General features: G+C 40.1%; 2 protein-coding genes across 5 annotated transcripts in view; one reads left to right on the top strand and one right to left on the bottom strand.

The window, feature by feature from the left end:
* The window catches only part of KLHL32 (kelch like family member 32), a 202,206-nt gene extending 187,527 nt beyond the window's left edge, over positions 1 to 14,679 (top strand). For 2 of the 4 annotated variants that reach the window (XR_012645081.1, XR_012645080.1), the window contains 3 exons: positions 188 to 405; positions 2,690 to 2,826; positions 14,479 to 14,675. Coding sequence is in view for 1 of the 4 variants with exons in the window: in XM_074990857.1 (XP_074846958.1) it covers positions 188 to 293 (106 nt within the window). In the remaining 3 variants the exon portion in view is untranslated. Of the gene's footprint in view, positions 1 to 187; positions 2,146 to 2,689; positions 2,827 to 14,478 lie in introns of those variants that run through there. The other 2 variants (XR_012645082.1, XM_074990857.1) reach the window with 2 other exon arrangements.
* Positions 7,231 to 22,474, bottom strand: part of MMS22L (MMS22 like, DNA repair protein) — a 133,612-nt gene continuing 118,368 nt past the window's right edge. The window contains exons 21-25 of the mRNA XM_074990856.1: positions 19,183 to 19,394; positions 15,801 to 15,967; positions 14,029 to 14,125; positions 12,476 to 12,643; positions 7,231 to 9,504 (exon numbers count right to left, since the gene is read on the bottom strand). Coding sequence (XP_074846957.1) covers positions 9,423 to 9,504; positions 12,476 to 12,643; positions 14,029 to 14,125; positions 15,801 to 15,967; positions 19,183 to 19,394 — 726 coding nt within the window. The 3' untranslated portion in view covers positions 7,231 to 9,422. The remainder of the gene's footprint in view (positions 9,505 to 12,475; positions 12,644 to 14,028; positions 14,126 to 15,800; positions 15,968 to 19,182; positions 19,395 to 22,474) is intronic.

Here is a 22,474-nt window from a genome sequence, read left to right as displayed (position 1 = left end):
ACCTATTGATGGGTGCCTTTCACTGGCCCAATCGCCACTCTGTGTAGATCCTCCAGTGAGGCAAAATTTACCAATGTGAATCTTGGAATGAATCAACTCCAGCCTCTGATGCTACCAAGTCAACCATTTTGACACAGTGGGCCATTACAAGATCAGTCCTGCTGCTATTTTTTTTTTTTTTTTACAGAGCCTTAAGTTGTCACTTTATATTTGGAGTAGAAAAAGGAAACAAATGCTTTCTGCATGGCTGGTCTACTCCAGGATTGGAAAGAGAACACTGGGGAAAATGGTGATACAATTCGCTTGGGCTTCCCATTGGAGAAAAAAGTGTGGGGTAATGGACCAGATCTCAAGCAATAACAATTTACTCTAGCCTCTTCAGCAGCTTACTGAGGAGGAACAGAGGTAAGATTGAATAATTCAGTAGTGATTGTATAAGCTGGTGGGATAGAGACCATGTAGATAATCATTCTTCTCTTACATTTGACTAAATCTGCTAGCATCTGCAAATAGATCTCTGGGCCACACAATCTTGAGCCATGTAACAAATAGTCCAATACTTGATCCCTCTCCTCCGAACTACTTTTTAGGTTACACCCCTAAAGAGTAATATTTACTTTTTTATATAGCGTATTTCATCCCAAAGGATAAAGTGGCACTTTATCACATGTGTGTATACATAGGCACCATGCCAGTCACTCAAATTCAGCCATCTGGTGCAACTTATCTGATTCCCTAGCATAGTACTAAGACACTGGTTTGACAGAGCAGCACAGATAACATTGTTACTTTCCAAGCATCTCAACTGACCAAAGTAATATTGATGTGTTACAGTGCAATAGTAAGTATCAAGAAAATTTTGTAGAATATGTATTTAAAAAAATAGTACATTTAACATATCCCATGTATTCTTGAGTTGCTATTTTTCAGGTAGAGTCCTGGGCCTGAAACAGAATTACAGAAGTTTGTACTGTTTTGCCTTTAGCTTTGCCAAGGGTCCCCCCACTTTAATACAAATTTAGTACATCAGCTGCAGAATCAGGAAGAAACAGATAATTGAATGTTCACACAAGCAGAAACAACATTGGCAAAATGCAGAACAAGTGTGGAAAAAAGGCAGCATCTGTTTACTGAAAATTAGAATGTAGAATAAATTAAGAGGGCTTGGTTAAAATACTTCCTCTGCAGTCAGAGTTTTCAGGGAAGGAAGCCTTGGTAGGAGTTTTAAGAATGTAGATTATGTAAAGAGATAATATTTTGTTTCAGGGAAAGTTCAGATTAATTTTTGAAAGACTACCAGTGTACAATGGTATTTTCAATAGTGATTATCTCGTTAGAATGCAAAGCTACAGAAGTTTTTTCATAATGCCAATACTCAGAAAAATTAATATATGAAGAAATCAAGACACCTTCTGAGCATAGCTTGTCTAATGTATTATTTAACATCATCCATTTCCTATATGCAGCGTCTCAGTTTTTCTTCATGTTCTTCTCTCTCCTACAATTCCTCAGTGAATGTAACTTGCTTGTATTTTAATGTATCAAATGTTTGCCCTTCAGCCAGTTTGACCATTTGCTGGCTATGTACCTTTAACACACATCTGTGTAAATAATATCAAATGTGCCTATAGTATGAAAGTCTAATTTACAGGATTAGCTGTGCTAGCTTTTGACGTTGCTCATAGAAAGCATCAAGAGGGGTAAGCTGATAATTTTATGTTGTTCTTTAAACCAAAGTAGCCAGAAGAGGGGAAACAATTTATAACTAATAAATATGGGGTATCCAGATGACATGAAGTTATAGCAATGTCCTGTTCAAATGTCAAAGTCAAGTTCTTCAAGGTACTACATGTAGGATTTAAGAAATTGGTCTAAAAATTGTTGTAAATTTTGGCCCCGATACTGTAACCTCTTTGCTGTGGGCAGACTCCTGCATATATGATGAGACTGTGTATCAAGAATATTTTAGTAAACACAGTTGTTTTTCATTTGTATAGTGGCAGATCACCACCCTCACATGGTTTTATTGTATTTAAGTAGCTCAGATAAGTTAAGTTTATTGAAACAAAAGTCACTTCCTAACCATTCATACTTCTGTGGATTCTGAAACAATCTAACACTGCTATGACACGTTGATGCTGCTCTGGGTTTTTTTCTTCAGTATGTTTTTGTAACTATTTCTAGCAGGCTGTGGTTACATCACAGTTTAAATACAGTAGCAGCTAAAATAACTCCTAGCACACCTAATTTTCAGAAGCTACTGCAGAGGACTGCAGTGATGCCTATTAACCATTTATTGAGGGAAATATGGCAGTGTCATTTAAATGGACAGCAATGGAAGTTTTCATAAATGACAATGTAAGTAGTATATGTCACTGTATAATTACATTAGTATATGTCACTGTATAATTACAGTAAATACTGAACAGTCCTTATTCTTTGCATATGTGCACAGCTTTATTCCAGCATAAGAGTAAAATTATCTTATGAGCTATTTCATATTAGAAAATATCCCCTCACTTCTTTTGTCAGTGAAACTGGAAGCAAGGCATAATTTAATATCTTGTTCTTGCTTCTCAGTAACAATACAAAAATGTGAAATTCTTTCAAAATAGAAATACAGTTCCATGCGAATAATGGAAAATAGTATGAATTTTTAACAATGCCTTTCCCCCACCTATTCTTTTAGATAGTCATTTTAAGATTCAGAAAGAAAAAAGGGACCTGCAGTTTCTCATGGCGTGTTGGACCGTTGTTCCATAGCAGTGTGATGGATCAGAAGAGATCAGTACCCTGAATTCTGTAGTAGAGGAACTGTATAAAAAGGTATTTTATTTTAATCACATTATCAGTGCTGTCTCTCTCAAAGAGGCAAGCCTGCCCCATAGTACACACCCATGCACAACAACAGTAATGAGGCAGAGTGGAGATACAAATGAGGCTTTTGTTGTGCTGACAGAAGCACTCCTGTGAATGTATTTCATGTGGCGGACGGGGTGGTGGTGGTGGAGAGGAATGACATTTAATGAGCCACTACAGATAATTTTGAAAACTTTTTAACAAGTCTAATATTTGATCCAAATACCATTGGAATACTGAAATCTTGTGATAAGCCATTGCTGTGGGGATGATGGTGAACGTCAAAAATGTCTGAGTCACCCACTCGTATTTTCGTTAAATGAGCTGGACAAAGCTTCATGTGCAAATCTTGTTGAATTCAATTAACAATCCTAGTTACAGTCTTATTCCCCTTGATTATGGATATAAAACACATAGGCCTGAGAGCAATCTTACTTCAACAACGTGCTACAAAACATGGAGGACATTTCCGTCCATTATGTTTTTGGAACAGTACTCCATTATGCAAATGAGGATCCCCAGGGAAAAACTGCAAAGTCCAAAAGCACAAAGGTGGAGCAAAGCAGGTAGAAAAAGATTTAGTACTCCATTGGAAAATATTGCAGGGCTAAATGAAATTTTCAATCCCTTGCAAACATGATGCCTGAAGAGCAAGGAAATAAAATTCCTGCTACTGTCAATAGGGAAAAGGGGCAAATTCATTGCTTTCCTTGCTTGGGGTTTTGGCTCAGATCATCTACAAAAGGCAAAAATCAGGTGAGCAGATCCAGGCCAGAAGGTGCTGAGACTCTCTCAAAATCATCTCCACGTTTCCTGGTGTCTCCTCTGCAAATGGCTGCACAAACAGCTGACCTACAGGTTGTGGCCCTTCTGCAGGTGCACACCTTCCATGATTTGACTGTACAAGTTATAGACGAATGGTTCTTCGTGCGATGTCCCCGCGGGTGCTCCAGTGTAGAGTGCTGTATTGCAGGAGCTGGGCTCCTCCCAGTGCTGCAGATCAGAGACTCTTCTGGCTCTATCCCACTGGTCTGTGCATGCGCTGCTGGCTGGTGCCTCACTCCATTTGTGCTCTTTTGATCACCAGCTCAAGCCAGTTCCTGCTCAACTGCCCCAGGCTGCAGATGGAGTTAACTGCCTCTCCATGATGAAGTCATGAGACTTAGAAAACTTCTACTTTTTTCCATAGCTCTTGTCATTCTCTCTTCAGTTCTTCGTCTTTTTTTTTTTTTTTTTAAAGAAAAGTCAGTCTGTTATCCTTTGAAGTTGTTCTAATACCTTTAAGAACAACAAGAAGTTCTGTGGCACCTTATAGACTAACAGATATTTTGGAGCATAAGCTTTCGTGGGCAAAGACCTGCTTCATCAGATGCATGTAGTTACCGTAAACTTAAGGTTTCTTCCTAGTTATATTCAGAGTTACTGTTCAACGTTTGACTTATATAACCAACTATGCCTTTATGACAAGGCTTTAAGACATGTAACTGGTGCTGTGAAGCCATGCTTGCCTCAGATGGTCACTCCCAGCACACTTGTTGCCTGGGAGAGGGTCATCTCCCCCAGAAGTGCCAGCATTGCTCTAAACTAATGGCAATAGTGAGATGCGCCTCATGATGATATTGTTCAATAAGGCCCTTCAACCCTCTCCTGGGGGGATCATGGAGGGACTGGAATGGCCCAAACTTAAATGCAGGGCTTCCTCTTCAACAGCTGTTCCTGCTAAGAAATCCGAGGCTTCGCTGCCCAGCTCGTTGCCTGCCCTATCGCAGAGCACATCTGATGTCACAGTGAAAACTGGCACCACCCCTCTTTATTCTAAGGTGACCACCAGCAGCAAAACCAATCAAGCTTGTGCCGATGGCACCGAAACCTTCAAGCTTGAAGGCCCCGGAACTGAGGGTGCAGATAACTCTTCCCAAGCACGCGGTGCCTAATGTGCCTGCACCGTTGGTATCCTCGGCACCGACTGCTGTCTTGGCTCCAACCTCAGTGCCGGCTGCGGTACTGGCACTGAGCCTGCCAAGAACCACGGCACCTCTAGTACTGGTCTCGGCACACCAATCCTCGGGCCCCTCAGTACATGGGGTATCTGGTGCCAACAGCCTATTTGATACGGTCCCAAGGAAGACACCAACCAAATCACAGCACCATAGGGTTAGCCCTTGGTTACCATCACTGATCTTCTCTCTGGCTCCATCTCTGGATGTGTCAGCACCAAGGTCAGCTTCCCCCTTCCCTCATGGATGGTGAAGTTGATATTATGAGCTACACCAAGTGCCATCCCCCTTCCTGCTCCTGATGCATAAACGTGGGGCATGCCGCAGATACAGGTCACCCCCATTGCCGTCATCCAGGGTGTCAGCATTCTCTGCCTATTGTAGAGACATGTCCCAGGACTGGCATAGGTGATCGTATGACTTGCCATGCTCTCGCCACTCTAGCTGCTCCAACTATAGAGACTATCATTATCATTACTCCTCCTGTAGATGTTCTCCTAGGAAGGAATCTCCTGATAGGTCCTCATCACAGGCCCCTTCTACAGCAATTTACACCTCTTCCCAAATGTCACCAGCTCCGATCCTGTCCCTGTCACTGTAATCCCCATCGCCCAAGTGTCTGGAATCAGGGATCAAGTGTCTGGAATCAGGGATCAGGCTGGCTTCAGAGACAGAGAACCCAGAACGCCGATCCTCCCCGCCCCCCGATGGTGCTCATCCCAAAGGTGCTGCACAAAGTCAGGATAGACAGCACCACAATTCTGGTGGCCCCTGCGTGGGCTCGACAACATTGGTTCCCTCTCCTACAGCGAATGTCACCTTACTCCCCAGTTACCCTGCCCCTCCTGCTGGACCTTCTTACTCAGAACCAAGGAACCCTGCAGCATCCACAGGCACAGACGTTACTCGGTTCCTAATTGGGTCCATGGGACTGAACTCTCATACTCTGCGCAAGTCAGACACATCTTATGTGCAGAAGACGACAAACTACCAAAGCTACTTACCTTTCCAAGTGGTGCAGGTTTGTGGTCTGGTGCTCTGGCCATCATATGGACCTGCTGTTATCTACCCTCCAGACCGTCCTCAATTACATGATACAGCTTAGAGGCTCAGGACTAATATTACCTTCCATGCGAGTGCATCTGACGGCCATTACAGCATTTAGGGGTCACGTTGAAGGGTTTTCGGTATTCACTCACCCAATTACCAAAAGATTTCTCGAGGGGCTCATGAATATGTATCCCCCACCTAAACCACCACCTCCTTGGAGTCTGGACGTAGTGCTCTGGGCATTAATGAAGCCGCCCTTCAAACCATTGGCCACCACATCCCTTAAATTCCTTACTATGAAGGTAGTGTTGCTCCTTTGGATCACATCCACATGCAGGGTAGGTGCGTTGGCAGCACTCATAGTAGGACCTTCTTACACTATCTTCACTAAGGATGGGGTGATCCTCAGTTATCACCCATCTTTCATTCCGAAAGTTTGTTCAGACTTTCACATTAATGAACTGATCATTCTCCATGCCTTCTATACCATGCCACACGCATCGCCACAGGATGTGGTGCTGCATACGTTGGATGTGCGCAGGACACTTGGCTTTTACATTGACTGAACCAAACTGACTGCTAGTCTCCATAGCAGAATGCTCCAAGGGTGAATGCTGCTTATCCCAATGCATAGCGTGTATCATAATGGTGTGCATCATCCAGTGTTATGCTTCCAGTGGGCTGCCACTCCCAACTCAGCCCCGAGCCCACTCCATGAGAGCAGTGGCAACTTCTAGAGCTTTCTTGCAGGGAACTCCCCTCAGAGGCATCTCCAGAGCAACTATTTGGTCATCCCACAACACAATCATGAGGAATGATGCGATCCAGATCAGATGGGCTGTGGACATTTTGCTGCATTCCTCTCTCATGTCATTTGCATGGTGACTCCTTCACCCTTCTCCTAACCAGTGGAGAACTGCTTGTCGGTCACCTACAGTAGAGTACCCAAGAGGACGTCACTCGAAGAAGAAAGTGAAGTTACTCACCTTGGTGCAGTAACTGTCATTCTTCAAGATGTGTGTCCCTGTGGGTACTCCCCTACCCACCCTCTCTCTGCTTTGGCGTCTGCCTTGTTGTCTAATTTCAGATTCTGGAGGACTTTTGAAGAACGGGCTTGAGCTGGTCTGCACACATGATCAAAAGAGCGTGAACTGACAGACACAGCATCAGCGCCAGTGCAGACTGGCTAGACAGACACAGCTAGAAGAGTCTCCTATCTGCAGTGCTGGGATGAGCCCAGCACCTACAGTGGAGCACCCATGAGGACATACATTTCAAAGAATGACAGTTACTGCACCAAGGTGAGTATTTCACTTTTATTTAAAATGCAAACCCATGTTTAAAAGGAGTTACATTTGCTTTTAAAGTGTTCAAACATGTTGTTCATATTAAGGGAAATGCAAGAGGGTTAAATATACTTTGTGAACAGTATTCAGTATCTTAAAGGGTTTTACAGGTACGGTTTATGACAAACATGCACAAGAGACAGTTGGTTTCACAGACTTTACTTTATTTTTGGTTCAGCGTATTTTAATTCAGCACCCTTTTTGCTAGTGAAATGTTTGGGTGAAATGTTTTGAGGTATGGTGAACAAACCACTCTGCGCCATGATACTTTGCAAAGCCTTGCTCTTTTTATCATCAAGATTTTCAGTCACATCTGCCTATGCACAAAATAATTAAATCAACCAGACTGTCTGTTTGCCAGTAGTTGAGTGATATCGTGCAAAATGCCTTATTTCTGTTTACATTAATGTTTTGACAGAGAACAACAATAATTTTCCAAACAGTTTAAATTAGTTTGTCATTTATCAAGAGCGGTGTCGTGTTTTCAATAAAGCGTTGTTGCCTTATTTTTTAAGGAACTTTACAGACAGTATCAACCATATCTTTAAAAACTCACTGAATGTATTTAATAATTGTTATGATTCCTGCTCTACCTACTCTTTAAAAATAACAAGGTTTACTTTCAGGAAGTAATGTAACAGCCAGACATCTGTTCTGCTACCTGCTGTGTGGTATAACTCAGATTTCTAAGGTATTTCTATTCATCTCATTGGGAGACTTTTCATAAGGGAAAAAAAAAAGCCTTTTAGAAGCACAAACCTCTTGAGATGAATCAGACTCCTTCCAGGTGCAGTGTACAATGCAAGTTCACTAAGTCACTTCTATAATGAAAAGAACCTCCATGTTCTGTACTATTAAGTAGCCTAAAGAGGCTTTTGAGTCACTACGTTATCTGATGCAACAATAGCTGATTTAGGGGAAAAAATATCTGTTTCTACCTGACAGGAGTACTGTAACAAAAGAGATGTTGCTCCCAACAAGATTTTGAGGACATTTCTGGAGTGGTAGTTGTTAGACACAAAAATAGTCTCTCTTCCTCCCTCATTAACTCTGTAAAGTTAAGGCTGAATAACTTTAAAAATAGATAACCAGTTCAATTGTGCTGCCCGAATATGCAGGCATACCACTTCTGTGCCCCAGGAATAAGTCTCAGGAAGTAGTGATATAGAGTCAAAAATGTGAATTCTACAGAATCTTAAAATAAAGGTTCTGAAACTTTGCCTTCAGAGAAAAGTTAGGACAGAGTAGAGAAAGGATCAAGAAAGTATGGAGGACACAGTGAGATGTATGAGATAGCCAACGAGCTAGGCACACCAACTTTAAATCACAAATATGAACTAATAAAGATGAGGAAATTAGTGTTTCCAAGTCCATCAGTTTTCCCACTTTCTCCCTTTACCTTTTGCCTTGGTTAAACTAGCAAATAACATGGAGCCTTTCAGTGATGCTACAAACATGCATTTTACTAGATTTTTAATTTAGCTCATTTTAAATCCGGCTAAGAGGAGGAAATTAGGAGAGATCTTGAGATTCAGGAACCTCAGATTGTCTCTTCTTCTCTCCCCACCAAGTACAATAGAGGTGAGCTTTTAAGTTGGAGTCTGAAAGACCCAAAAGGTTTCAATATAGGAGCAAGGTTAGGACACTTGTCTCTATTCTGTACAATGTATACACAAGCCTTTCTATTCACGTAAGCTGCTAACCTTGGCCCAGCTTTTGGTGAGCATGTTGTATTCACTGAGCTCAGCAAGCTTACATGGAGTGCCTTTGTATGCTTGGTATGTAAGCCTGATGCTTAACCCACAAGGTCTGACACAGCACACTTATATGTGATCTACAAAACATTTTCCCATTAGAAACTTAGAAATCAAAATTTTCTTCAGAACACGTCAATGAGATTGTGCTAAGTAACTTACGTGCTACTGGAAAATCCCACACATTGACTACTGTCTTCTTGTGAATTTTAGATTAAAATTATTTGAATTACTCTTCATAGCTCTGTCAATATTCAAATGCTGCCAGTGCTACTGGAAAAACAGCTTATAACTTTTAAAAACATTGAATGATTGTGTTGATAAAGATAAGGAATTTGGATAGTGTATTACAACAATAGTACAGGCAATAAAAATGTGCAAACATTTCAAGGGAAAGAATTAATCACCATATGTTGTTAACTTGTCTCATTTTCCAGTTTTAGTATCTCATTTTGACCAGCTGCTGTAAGATGAGATAACAGTCTTTTATAGGCTTCTCTGTTAAAACAAAAGTATAACATTTTAGTTAAACACTGCCATAGGTTTTAAGACTAAAAAATACATAATTTTCAGACAAACTATTCACATAGGTAAAACTAGAACTTTTTCCTTCCTCACTTCAGCCACTGCTTAGATACTATGAATTTTTGGCAAAGTTTGGATACGAGGCAAAAAACTTGAAGATATTCCATTTCCTAACTAACCTTTCTGAGATAAATAAATATACAATGTAAAATAAAGTCTGTCTAGCTGAGGCTTAGAAATAGAATCATGTATAAAGTTTACTATAAACAAGCAGTTCTATAGTAACTTAAAGACTAACAAATGTATTAATAATTAATTTATTAATAAACACATTTGTCTTTAAGGTGCGACAGGGTTGCTTCTTTTTTTGTGAAGCTACAGACTAACATGGCTACCCCTCAGAGTTCGCTATGTTACATGTTTAATTTTTGTCAAGGGTATTTGTGTGTAGTTCATGGAGCTGTGGTTCCACAACAGCACATGACAACAGTCTGCTACAGTGGTCTTAGAAAGACAGTTAACGATCTTCCCAGATCACTGCCATTAGTTTATTATCCCCTATGACATTTTTCTTCACAAAATATCCTCCTAAATTATTTAACCTCTACAAATAGGTTGCATAGATTTGCTGTGATTTTCATGTTAGAACATAACATGGTATTGACATTCCCAATGGAATTTCTTGGCTTCGTTCTTAATTTACATGGTATCTGAACTTTAACAAGTACAGTAAGCATATACAGAATAATACGTAATTATGTACATATATATTTATGTTTAGCTGATTTGTGAAAGAAAACTTTTTACTAGGATGATTATACTTTCATTGGTCACAGATCAGTTTTACACATTTATGGAGAACAACAGTTTGGGGAACATTAAGACCAGATCTTAGAGTATATATTATGAGATTATTACTTAAAACTTGACAGTTTAGTAATCCCCTAGTATATTCATGGGGAAGTTCAAACAATCTGTCTTTTTATGCTCTGTTAGCACATGGATGAGCTTTGCTTTGTTGACAGTATAAAAAACATTTATATAAAAGTGTCTACAGAATACATGATCAAAAGGAAAAAATCAGGTTTTCAAATTCCCTTTCTGTGAATAGTGGAATAGCATCAAACACAGCCTGTACTTGTTTAAAATAGAAGCCACTATTTTTTGCAGTGGGTAAGGGAGGCTATAAAATAAGAGAAACTTAATAAAAAAGCCTGGCATGTTTATTTTATATTTAACTCCTTTCATTTGTATTCTCTGTCAAAAATGAAACTCATAGCATGGACAATGACAAAAACATGCTCTTATGTTATACATATTTTATGGTCTGGAGTTTATATGACTATGTAGAATACAAATTAAATAAAATTTATTTCCACAATCCTGCAAAGACTTACACACACTTGCTTAACTTGACAGATTGTGGATAAAATCCAATTCTACTGAAGTCAGTGGCATAACTTGCAAAGGCGTCAATAGAGCCAGGATTTCACCCTTTCAGTACTCCTGGCCTCACTTGGCAAGGAACTAAAAAGAACATAACTATGAGCACTTCAGTAGTCCTAGATACGAAGATTACTAATACCCTACAGCACTAGCAGCTGTGCCACTGTACTCCCACAAGTTTCTCCTCCCAACATAGCACTGTCCGCACTAGTACTTAGATCACTTGTGCATGGATTATTCCTAGTTCTGGTTGAGGTAAATTAGTTATATCCAGCTGAACAGGAAGCTAAAACATCAGTAGCAAATTTGTGTATTTCATCCTGGGCTAGAACACGAGAGGATAATTGGAACCTATGAGAGTTATTATTTTCTACATGGTTAAACATTATACTCCTGTTGGAACAAATATACATGTTTTACTGGCCGTATTACTCAATACTCAATTTAAAAAACCTATTTTGTACATTCGGTATTTTCCCTCCCTTTAAATGTTACCCTCCATTCCTCTCCCTTCTGTCTCAAGAGAATGAAAAGGAACACATCACCTTATTACGGGAAAGTACTGCTAACCCCATTATGATGTTGTTAGTTTGGTGAGAAAAAAAAAAAAAAAGAACATGAATCTCTTACTAGTGCTTAGAACCACAGCATGCATTCTATTTTCTTGGCTTATGAAAGTGAGACAAATTATACTTTTATGCATGAAAAGATAGAATCGTTCCTCCTCATTTAGAATCCTGTAAGTGAGCCTCTTCCTTAATATATGTATCTACATTTCAGTATTCAATCTATAAGACTGATTTCTTGACCCTCATACTCCTTTGGGGAATCATATATTACTAGTGAATTTCTGGTTCTATATCTTGGTAATTTTTTCATATCAACTTTTTGTTTTAATTTTAGTAATTTATGTTTATATTATGCAATATTAAAATGGCTCTGAGGAAGGATTTGTTGAAGGATCTGAAAGCACTATCTTTTATTTTAACTTGGATACAAAATTCCTTTAAAAAAATCTGCGGATTAATTTTAACATCAAGCCTGGGTCAGATATTTCCTATCAAAAACTGCAGTATAATACCTTAAAAAAAGAGAGATTTATAGCACAACCAGACTAAGGAACTAAATAGATCGTAAGCTCTTCAGAGCATGGACTGACTTTCTGTTTCATGTTTATATAGCATCTAGCATAAAGAGATGCTGGTCCATGAGTGGGCTCAAAAGTGTTAATGTCATATAAACAAATACCCATTATTTATTTATATGGAAATCACCATCCTCTGCATTATTACGTGTATTTTCGTAATACTGGTGTCAACAAATCTGATAAAGCATTTCACAATTTTAAGCCATCTGTATGTGCTATATTCTTAAAAAAAAACCATACTTATACATCAGTTACATGAAATCTGTGCTGCTGCAGTCTAAAGTTGCCATCCGTCAAGAGACTACAGCTCTGTTGTTCACTGACAAAAAGCAATAAAAATAAAAAATGTACCTTTGTGCAGTATTTCTGCCAAGCCCTTGTTTGTGCTCTGAATCCTTCAGGGACTGTGTGATGGTGGGAATCAGACTGATAACAAGAGGCTGATCCAAGACTGCCACTACTTCCAGGATGCTGTAAACCTGATGATCATATAGTGTGGTGTAATTCTGGATAAACTGCCTGAAGGAGAAACAGGGGCACTTAATGCAAGGTCAAAGCTGGTTATGGAGAATGTTCAAAAGAACAATCACCAAAAGAATCTGATCAGGGGAAGCTTCGGGAACGCATGGAGGTTTTCATTTTTACACAAGACATTAGGGGCTACATTTTCAAAGCCTAAGGCTACAGGCTCAGCATGTACATGCACAATATTTTTAGCAGAGAGACGTAAAGCCTTGAGATCGTACAAGCTGCTTCATGGGGGCTAACCCCTTGTGCCCTGGCACTCTGCCCAGAACTGGGGGTGGTCTTGTGTGGAGGAGCTTGCAGGATCAGGGCTTAAAAACTGAATAGACAAAGCTTCTAAGGCTAAGTTAGCAGAACTAATACAGTCTCTTCCTTGTAAAACTCCACGGCACCTCAACTCAATCTTGAGCAGACAGGCTGGAAGTGTACCTCTTAGCCCAGGGGAGGGCAAACCAGCTGCCCTAGGGCTCATGAAGCCCCTTGGGATTCTGTGTGTGGCCCACAATACATTTGCAGACCCTGCGAATCCAAGCACAGTTAGCAAAACTACCATGTCCTGGGAGGTTGTTTTGGTGGCGACAGTTTTGTGGCCACACTGAGATGGAGGGTCATTCACGCAACCCACTTAGTAGTCTAAAGTGCCTGTCACTGTCTTAGCCTGTTTGGATGTCAGAGACCTATAAAATGGCAGGGATTGGAACTGGGAGTGAAGACATGCTAAATCAGACATAAAATACCCCCTGAAAAAGGTTGCCATATGTAGTGTGTGGGCAGACTGGCATGCCAGCAAAGAGCCCTACTGATTACAATTGAGCTGTACATGCTGTACCTGCAGCTGTTCACCTGCACACTATACAGTACAGGATCAGGGTCTATGTTTGCGAAGTGTTTTTGGGTACTGGGTTCATGCAGTTTGCTTACTGTATGCATGTAGGGAGTTTGATTCATGAGCATTACAGTGAAAAATCTGCATATCGCAAATTGGGAATTTCAATAATAAAAATGTAAAAGAAAAACAGTCAGATGGGCCTTTGAATTTGGACATGCACTTTGGCCTCTGATAGCATGCTTCATCACTCACCCAAGGAGAGTCTCCCATTATGGTTGCAATACCTCCCTCTATTGTTTGCCTTTCAAAACAGTATGGAAACCACAGGAAAATCTGATTTTTTTTGTTTTAGCCAGCCTTTAATTTTAAACCAATGCCAAGAATGCAATAATTTAAGTACTATGAACAAGTAACAACACATCAGGCTAGGGCTAATCAGTTATTTAATATATATATATATATATATATATATATATATATATATATATATATATATATATAATGTTTGTCATCAAATGCTTTGCAATAACTGCAGTGCCATGGTGGTTACCTGAAAACAAACGTCATTTCGGTGGCATGTTCTCCTCCAGACCCTGCTTGGCAGCCTTCTATCATGTACTGCAGAATCTCAGTAGAGAGCTTTTTAACTGTAAAAGAAAAATCACAAGATTCACACAGAGCTCTTGAACTGACCAGCTGGAGAGTGGTTCTGATGAAGTTTTTAATTGAGAAAAAAATGGCATAATCTTCCTTTGATGTAACTAAAATGACTGCGCGAAAGGTTAATTAGGTTGGCTATAAACAGAATGAATCACATTATTCAATAAAACTCTTACACCTCCCCACTGTTGTTATTGAAATACAGAGATTTTAAGCCCTGTCCCTTTATAAAGGAGAATATATATACATATATATTTTAAGCATTGTCCCCCTAAAGTGGTATGGGCTCCTTGGAAATGGAAGTGTATATTTCACTTCAGGTTTTATTTGTTTTCTTTAGACCATTCCCACTCTGCATGAGAAGAATGGAATCATGCCATTATACCTTGCTCAAAACTTATACCAGGAAATATCTTTCACCAGCAGTACTGTTCTCTTCCCTCTTACTTTTTTCCCAATACTGAATATATTTATTCTTCCTTACACCTCAATTTATTTCGCATAACACTCATTGACAAAGATAATTTACTTCAATCATACATTTGCAGCTGTAGTCAACCCACTGTTATGGTGGGTTCCTGGTCTTGGCAGAAAGTCAACTTGCAGAGGGTCATGTCAGGACAAGGTCTAGCTGATGCCCTAAAGCTGGCTAATTCAGTAACAGAGTGGATATAAGAGCCTGGGAAACGTGGCTGTGGCCACTGCAGGATACACTGATTCAAGTGCATCTCCTGAACATATTCTGCCCTTGAAATTTTGGTGAACCGCCTCTTTAAAAGATATTTGACTAGACAAAACCCCAGGAAAAGGCACAGTTGAAACCTCTCAGTGACAGGGAAGTGGCAATTGCACCCCCATGCTAACTACTGACACCTGAGAAGGGAGAATTGAGCTTTTATTTGCATTGGCTGGTGTGCAATCCAACTCAGACTTGTTCCCTATTAATGTTCATAATTATCCTCACTGCTGCCATGTCTTTACAAATCAGTGCATTACTTTTTTTTAACTATAAGGAGATACAGTCAGAACTGGAAGGGACCTCAGAAGGTCATCAAGTCCAGTCTTTTGCCCTCTTGGCAGGAGCAAGCAACATCCCTTTTTTTTTTTTTTTTAAAAATCTATTTGTCCCTGATCCCTAAATGCCCCCCTTCCTCTCAAGGACTGAACTCACAACCCAGGGTTTAGCAGCCCAATGCTCAAACCACTGAGCTATCCCTTTATAGCCTTTTGAGGTGAATACATGCGGGAGTTCTTCAGGACTGCGGCAATCTCAAAGATCTCCAGCAGAACAAATCTTCCTTTGGCCACATCTACTATCAAGGGAAGCAGACGAGAGAAGAAAGAAAATAGGAGAGCTCTTCAGCAGCCTGGCACTGCTGATCCTTCTGTTGGTGAGAGGGCATCACTATCAGAAAAAACAGATGGAAAGCAGGATGCTGCTACAACACATCCAGCCTTTGCCTCAGCTATCCTGGAGGCAGAAGTCTGAGGTCAGGTAAAGAACAAGCAAAAGGAATGCATATTTTGTCATGTCATTCTACCAAATGTGCCCCAAACCCCTCTCTGCAATGTAAAAGACTTACCCATTGGATAAAAAGAGCCCAGTAAGCATACAGTATTGCATGTGTACAAGTGTATATTTAAAGTTACCAAGCATCTCACCTTGTGTTTCATTAACTAAAACCATGCATTTTAAAACAGCAGGGAGAAGCAACTCGATGTCACATACTTCAGTGCTTTTAGTTCTCTGCAATACTTGGAGGATGAAAGCCAGAACTGAGGCCAGGTGAGGAGGAGGGGAGCTACCTTTGAACTGGAGGTAGTTTTCACTGGAAGAAAATAAAATCTCAGTCCATAATTTTTTTTGTCTTTAAACAGTGGCGCAACAAATAGAAGATTACACCTTTAAATAGAGCATTAGCAAATTTCACAGGAGATCCAGTAAATAGATTTCCATCACTATGTAGAATCAACAAATTCTCTTTATCTTAATCTTACAATTTGGAGTGACAGAATGTCCCAATTTTAAAAGGAACAGTCATGTCTTTGTCTTACACAGGTGTCTGCTACCCATCACTCAGCCCCAATTTATCACACTTGCTCTCTGATCACCACACTCAACATTCAGCAGTGCAGCAGAGTGGGAGGCTTACTTCTCACCTATTGTGCTGACCCAGAAACTGTCATAATTGTGGTAAAATATTCAAATATGATTATAAAAGCTGAATCCACAAAAAAGATGGACACCTTTTGATTGTGCAAAGCCCAGCTGAACACATGCCAATGGCTGCTTTGGATACTCAAGGACATATCCTTAAATGCATAGCCTCTTTTCTCACTTCACCCTTTTTCATTGATGCTGTGTGGGCAAACTTTGCCTTCTCAGATACCCATTTATCTCATCTCCATTCCAATTGTGCGCACTCCTTAAACACACAGAATTTTTATTGTGTAAGCTGACTTTTCTCTTTTGTTTCCAGAAAACATCCACCAGTTTTCCACAGACCAACTATCCAGAATAGTTTGACCCAGAAAACAGGCCTCCAAAATATTTTAAGACCTTTTAGTCAAGTATTTTATTTCTTACATGCTTTCTGGTTGACTAAACAGCTAAGAACTTTAACATGTCTCAGTTAATATGGTTTGAAGTCATATTAACACAGTTGCTGCTGCATCTTTGTCAACATGACAACCTCTGGTTTTGCTAAGTCAAAATAAATACAGCAGACATATATATAAAATCTGCCACAAATTGGCAGAAAAATATTTGACCTCAAGCACAGTTTGAGTGTTCCATCTTGTTGATTTCAATTGTTGTTTTTCACCAAGAGGATTCATGAATCTGAGCCAAAGCTAGTCTGAAACTAGGAAAGAGTTTATTTATCTGATAATATAACATTACACTTCTTCATCAGGTAACACCATATGCCAGGAAACATATAAAGTAACTTTCCAGATATCTAACATTTTCTTTAAAATTAAATATTGCTCATGAAGAATAGCCCCTGGTCCATAATAGTAGCTCTACTAATGTAAGTTTAATTTCTCAGGCGTATGAGAAATCTACACCTGAGAAACATAGTTCTACTGACCTAATGGGCAGTTTAGACAGTATTAGACTACTTTCACTGACCTGGCAACTGCCTTCTGGGGAGCTGTAGTACCAGCTGAACTGCTGTAGCACATGCAGTTTAGATGTTTTTATACTTAAATCAGTTAATAGCAGCAACATTTCATAAAATTCCAGTCAAACTGAGTACAAGGCCTTACTCCACACGCTCTTCTGGATCAGTCATGGTATGTAAGGTTAATTTGCCCCCGGTGCATGTATATTTATACCTTGTTAATTATAAAATCACATGCTATCTTCGGGCTCCTCATCTTCTCTCAGGCGCGATTTATGCTAGGAAATTAGGTCAGTCTAACAACATTGCTTAAGAGTGTGAAAAATGCATACCCTTCAGCAATGCAGTTAAACTGACCTAGCTTCCCAATGTAGACAGCACTAGGTTGACATAAGACTTCTCCCATCAACACAGGTACTTGTCTCTCAGGGACGTGGTTTACCTATACAGACAGGAGATCACCCTCATCTTCACTGAAGCACTATGACTGCCGCAGTGCTGCTGAAATGCTTTAGACGTAGATACACTCTTAGCATACCTAGCCCCAACTCTTCCCTGCTTTACCTCAGCTACAGCTGGTCAAGAATTTTTCAATGAAATGGGTTAAATCAAAAAATTTCAAATTCCTGAAACCAAAACTTTTTGGTGGGACCATATTGCTTCTGACAAAACTTTTCTGGGAATGTTTCTCAGATGTGGGTGAAATTTTTAGAAATACCCAATAGTTAGAAAAATCTCAGGGATGTAGGATATCCAGGTTCAAGAAACTGCTCTGCCTGATTCAGAACAAGGACTTACATCTGGTCCTCCCACATCCCAGGCGAGTGTCCTAACCACTAGGCTATTGGGCCTTATGAGGTGGATGGCAGGGCTCTTTCTTTGGTTTAAAAAAGAAAAAGGAGTCTGTTTCGGGACAGTAAAATTTCTGAAATCTCAAGAATGTTATTAAGTCTGGAAAACTGCTTCTCACCCAGCTCTGTTTCCCAGTCTCCTCTCTCCCTAGCTCCTTGACCAACCAATCCTAACCTTCATCTGAACCTAGTCTTCGTCACAACCCACTGAGGTTACAATACAATACTTATTTTCTTTAAGATTTGACTGAGGGAAGTAGGCAGTATGTTTATCTGATGTTTTGGGAAGAGCATTTTAAGATAGTTTTGTGGTGTTTTAATTGTTAAATTCAAGCAGCTCTCCACATGCGCAGACGCTAAGGTGGGTAAATAAATAATGTCTCCAGTGCAGGACATCTGCCTTCTCTTTTGTTCTGTCTCTTGTCTTCTCTCAGTTCAAAAGAACCAACATCTCTCATGTACTATTCATAGGAGTCCTGAACCAAGGTTCATTTCAGAGACTCTCTTCTCCCTGATGTTTTGCAGCTTTCACATTCCAGAAGTAATAGAACCAAAATAAAAATATTTGCACCATCTTATCTGTTTTCCCACTTCAACCTCATTTAAAAAGAAAACTGAAATGAATCAACAGACTAATGTATCTGACACAACTCTTTTTCACATACAAGTCACTACAAATGTAAATCCTGTAGACATTCATTCATCTCCAGGGTACACATTTAAAGAGAGAGACACATGCCACCTGCAAATTATGCTATTAGCTGATCTGTTTAGTCTGTGTTCTTATTATAGTAATCCTTATTTCCCCTGCTATCAACCACCCTCTGACGTTTGCTGCAGCCAAACTGTTCCAGCTTGACTTAATTTAGACTAAAAGGTCTTTGGTGCAGGGACTGTCTCTTATGTGTTTCTACAGTACACAGCACCTGAGGCCCAGATCCAGACTGACAACTGTATGTGCTACTCCAATGTAAATAATAATAATGCCACCATTGTCCCCACATGGATTATTTGGAAGAAGTGAAGTCAGGGGTTCTATATAATGACTTCTCCTTTTTCAGGCCTTACTTTATGACATTTGCAACGGTCTTCCGTAGATGTAAGGTCTGTGCAATGGCAGTAGAATTGCATAATGCCAGCAGCATGGGATGCTGTCCAATTCCCAGATAAGATGGTGAAGGAGGCAGAAAGCGTCCGAAATACTGCTGAATAACACTTCCTAGCTGTTGGTTCACGTAGGCACCTTGAGTCTGGGAGTGGCAACAGATGAAGGACAATCCCTGTAGAAAGTAATTTCAGAAAAAGAAAAATAAATGTCCCAATATCCCCCTTCTAACAGCAACAGTTTCTAAAGCTGTGCATGAGATATTGCTTCATGCAGAACAATAACCGTGGCTGACATATTCACTGTGTAAGGAGTAACCCTCATTGCTCTCTAAAGCCCTTTGTGATAGTGGAGTACAAAGGGCACCAAGTGAAGTTAAATGATCGTTCCTATTAATGACATAATAGAAAAGGTAACTCTGACTAACGATCTGATAGGAGAGCACTGGGGCATGTCAGGAAACAAGTTCAAGTCAGACACCAGCTATGCTGGATTTCTTTTTGGGAGGAGGGGGAAGGAGATAGTTGCACCAGTTTAAGACAGGGCTTACATCAGTACAACTTATCCTGGGTATATGAGACTTTTCTGCTTTACACTGCTTCAGGCTGTATATGATAAAAATTTATTCTGCAGTGATCTATATATTCCTAATCTAGATGAATTCTTGGAAGTGAAAACAAACAGTGGAGAGAAGGAAATATCAATGGAATACCAACACTGAGAAAGGCCTTTGGTCCCTACTGTGTGCTGATATTTGATCAGGGTGGCCAAAGTTGTTTTCCTGAAACGTGGAGTTCCCTTGTGAGACCACCCTTCAGCGTGGTCATAACAAAGACTCTGCTGTTACTTGCCATAGTGCTTCTCCAGCAACCAAGTGTAAATGACACTATGCTAGCTGGGGTGCTCTCTATGGGGGAGGGGAGTAGGGGAAGGTAATTTTCTCCTACTGGTTGACAAAATAGGGCTATAAAGGTGTTCTTCTTCACCTGTTGTTCTACTGATGTGATCATGCTGATTCCATAACAGTTATATCAGTGGTAGGCAACCTGTGGCCCAACAGGGTTCTGTGTATCGCCAGAGAGACATTTTGTTTGCCATTGCTTATGCATAGGGTTGCCAGATTCCGATGGTTTCTGTCTGTGTAGTTTTTCTCCTATTGCTTCAGTAATACCAACGGGCACGTGAAGCAAGGTCATGCAATGCAAAGTGCATGCTGACTGCACACAACATTGACTGTAAGAGTTGTGCATTATCTTTGCATTCAACCAAAGTGCTACTATAGTTCAGTTGGCATACCTCACAAATTCTGGGTATGCAGGTACAGTTAGCAAATCTACCCTATCCTGGGCTACCACATTGGTTACGACAATCTTGTGGCCCGTTCATTAGCCTCGGTTGCCATGTCTGAGTTATATACAAATGTTCCTCTATCTTACACCAAATGGAGGAGATGCAGAATGAAATTGACAAGGATCACATCAATTTCATTTTGTCTCTACAATAAGCTAGTTATAAATTTGATCCCTAAAATTATAGCAGAAGCAGAAAGATATGTAGGAATGGAGAAGGTATTTCGTATAACCCCAATGTATATCAGCATAGAGAAATTCACAGCAGTGGTGATCTGGTCCATAGTTCTAATATTTTTCAGCTTCCAAAATCTGTTAGATGCTATTTATTTAAATATGATTTTATAGTCTAAATTTTGCAAAGCAATGGTAACAAATAGTAAAAACTGGAAAAAAAAGGAATTTTCAAAGTTTTTATGTCAAAGAGTTTGAAATTGAATCACTTTCATTTTTTTTAACATTGAATTTAGACAAAAAAATTACTGAAATATTATTTTCCAAAACCCAACACAAAAATGGTAAATTATTCTTGATTTTTTTTTTATTACTAACACTGAAAAATGTCCATGTCAAGGTCTTTTGGTGAAAACACTTAATTTTTGAAAAGTCCATATTTTCAATGAAAAATTTAGACTCTCTAATTTTCGATGTAAAATATACTTCAAAAGCAAATAATTAAAAGAAGAAATTAAAGAGTCACTTCAGTGGTAACTATCAGAATAGAGTTAGATCTGTAAAGTACCTCATGATGGTGGAGTCAGGAGACGATGTAATAATTTATCACTGCTCCTTTTACTTGTTGCCTTTTTCCCAGTGGTGGTTTATTTTACAGCATAAGATGAAAAATCATTAGACATATAAAAAAATTAACAATGGAAATCCTAATTGTTTTGTGGTACCACATGACCAACTCAGAAAAGTAAAATCAATTCAAATTAAAAAAACAGGCCGCAAATGTCTTTCTAATGTGTGAGCCAAATAATATCTTTAGTGAAATTAATGTACACAGGTAGCTGTGGAAAAAAAAAATCAAAAATCAATCTCCTACCGGTATGATAGGTTTCTGTGATAGCAGACCTATTCCGGGGTGGCCAACACATGGTCCCTGGGCCAGAATCCAGCCCGCGTAGCCTTTTCACCCAGCCTGCAAAGCCAGCAGCAGTGCCATTTTGATAGCCGGCTGTGGAGCACAGGGTTGGCAACCTGCAGCTTCAGAGCCACACATGGCTCGGGAGGCTGCCACCACAGACTCTTCCTCCGGCTCCCTGCCCTGCTGCGCTGAAATAATGGAACTCAATTTAATTGGTTTAATGGCCAGCAGGGCGGTGGGAGGGATCCGGCTGTTATAACAATTAAACTGAATGACATTATTTCAGCATGGCAGAGCAGGGAGCCACCCACACTGCAGGTGGGGAAGGACGAAAGAATGCTGGGGGAAGCTGTGCAGCTGCACTGAGGAGGAGGTGGCAGTATCAACAATGAAACACCAGCAGGGGACCAGCAATGGCTGTAGCGCATGGCACTTGTGTCTCAGGTAGGTTAATCCTGGGACTGAGGTTGAGAGGGCTTAAGCCCGGGGGCCGCGAGGGTAGCAGGTTTGGGGCTATTTTGTGTTTGGCCCCCAGAACATGTACAAAATTGCCATGTGGCCCCCAATGAAAAAAGGTTGGCCACCCCTGATATATTCCAATGGGGGAGTGGTCCTCGCTTCACTGGTGACAGATAGGAAGAAGGATGTGTCTGAGGGGGGAAAAAAGGTACCCCTCTTCTGTGAGAAAGTGTCAAAATAAATGGCCTTGGAATTTACACACTAATAGGTTGATCAAACATGCTGGGACACATCTTGATATTTTCTGGAATTGAAAAGTTATTTTTCTGGAGAACAGATGTTTTATTTCCATTGTCC

The sequence above is a fragment of the Carettochelys insculpta genome, chromosome 3 (assembly GCF_033958435.1).
Source record: "Carettochelys insculpta isolate YL-2023 chromosome 3, ASM3395843v1, whole genome shotgun sequence".
In the NCBI taxonomy this organism is placed as follows: Eukaryota; Metazoa; Chordata; order Testudines; family Carettochelyidae; genus Carettochelys; species Carettochelys insculpta.
This window is presented reverse-complemented; position numbering and strand designations above follow the sequence as displayed.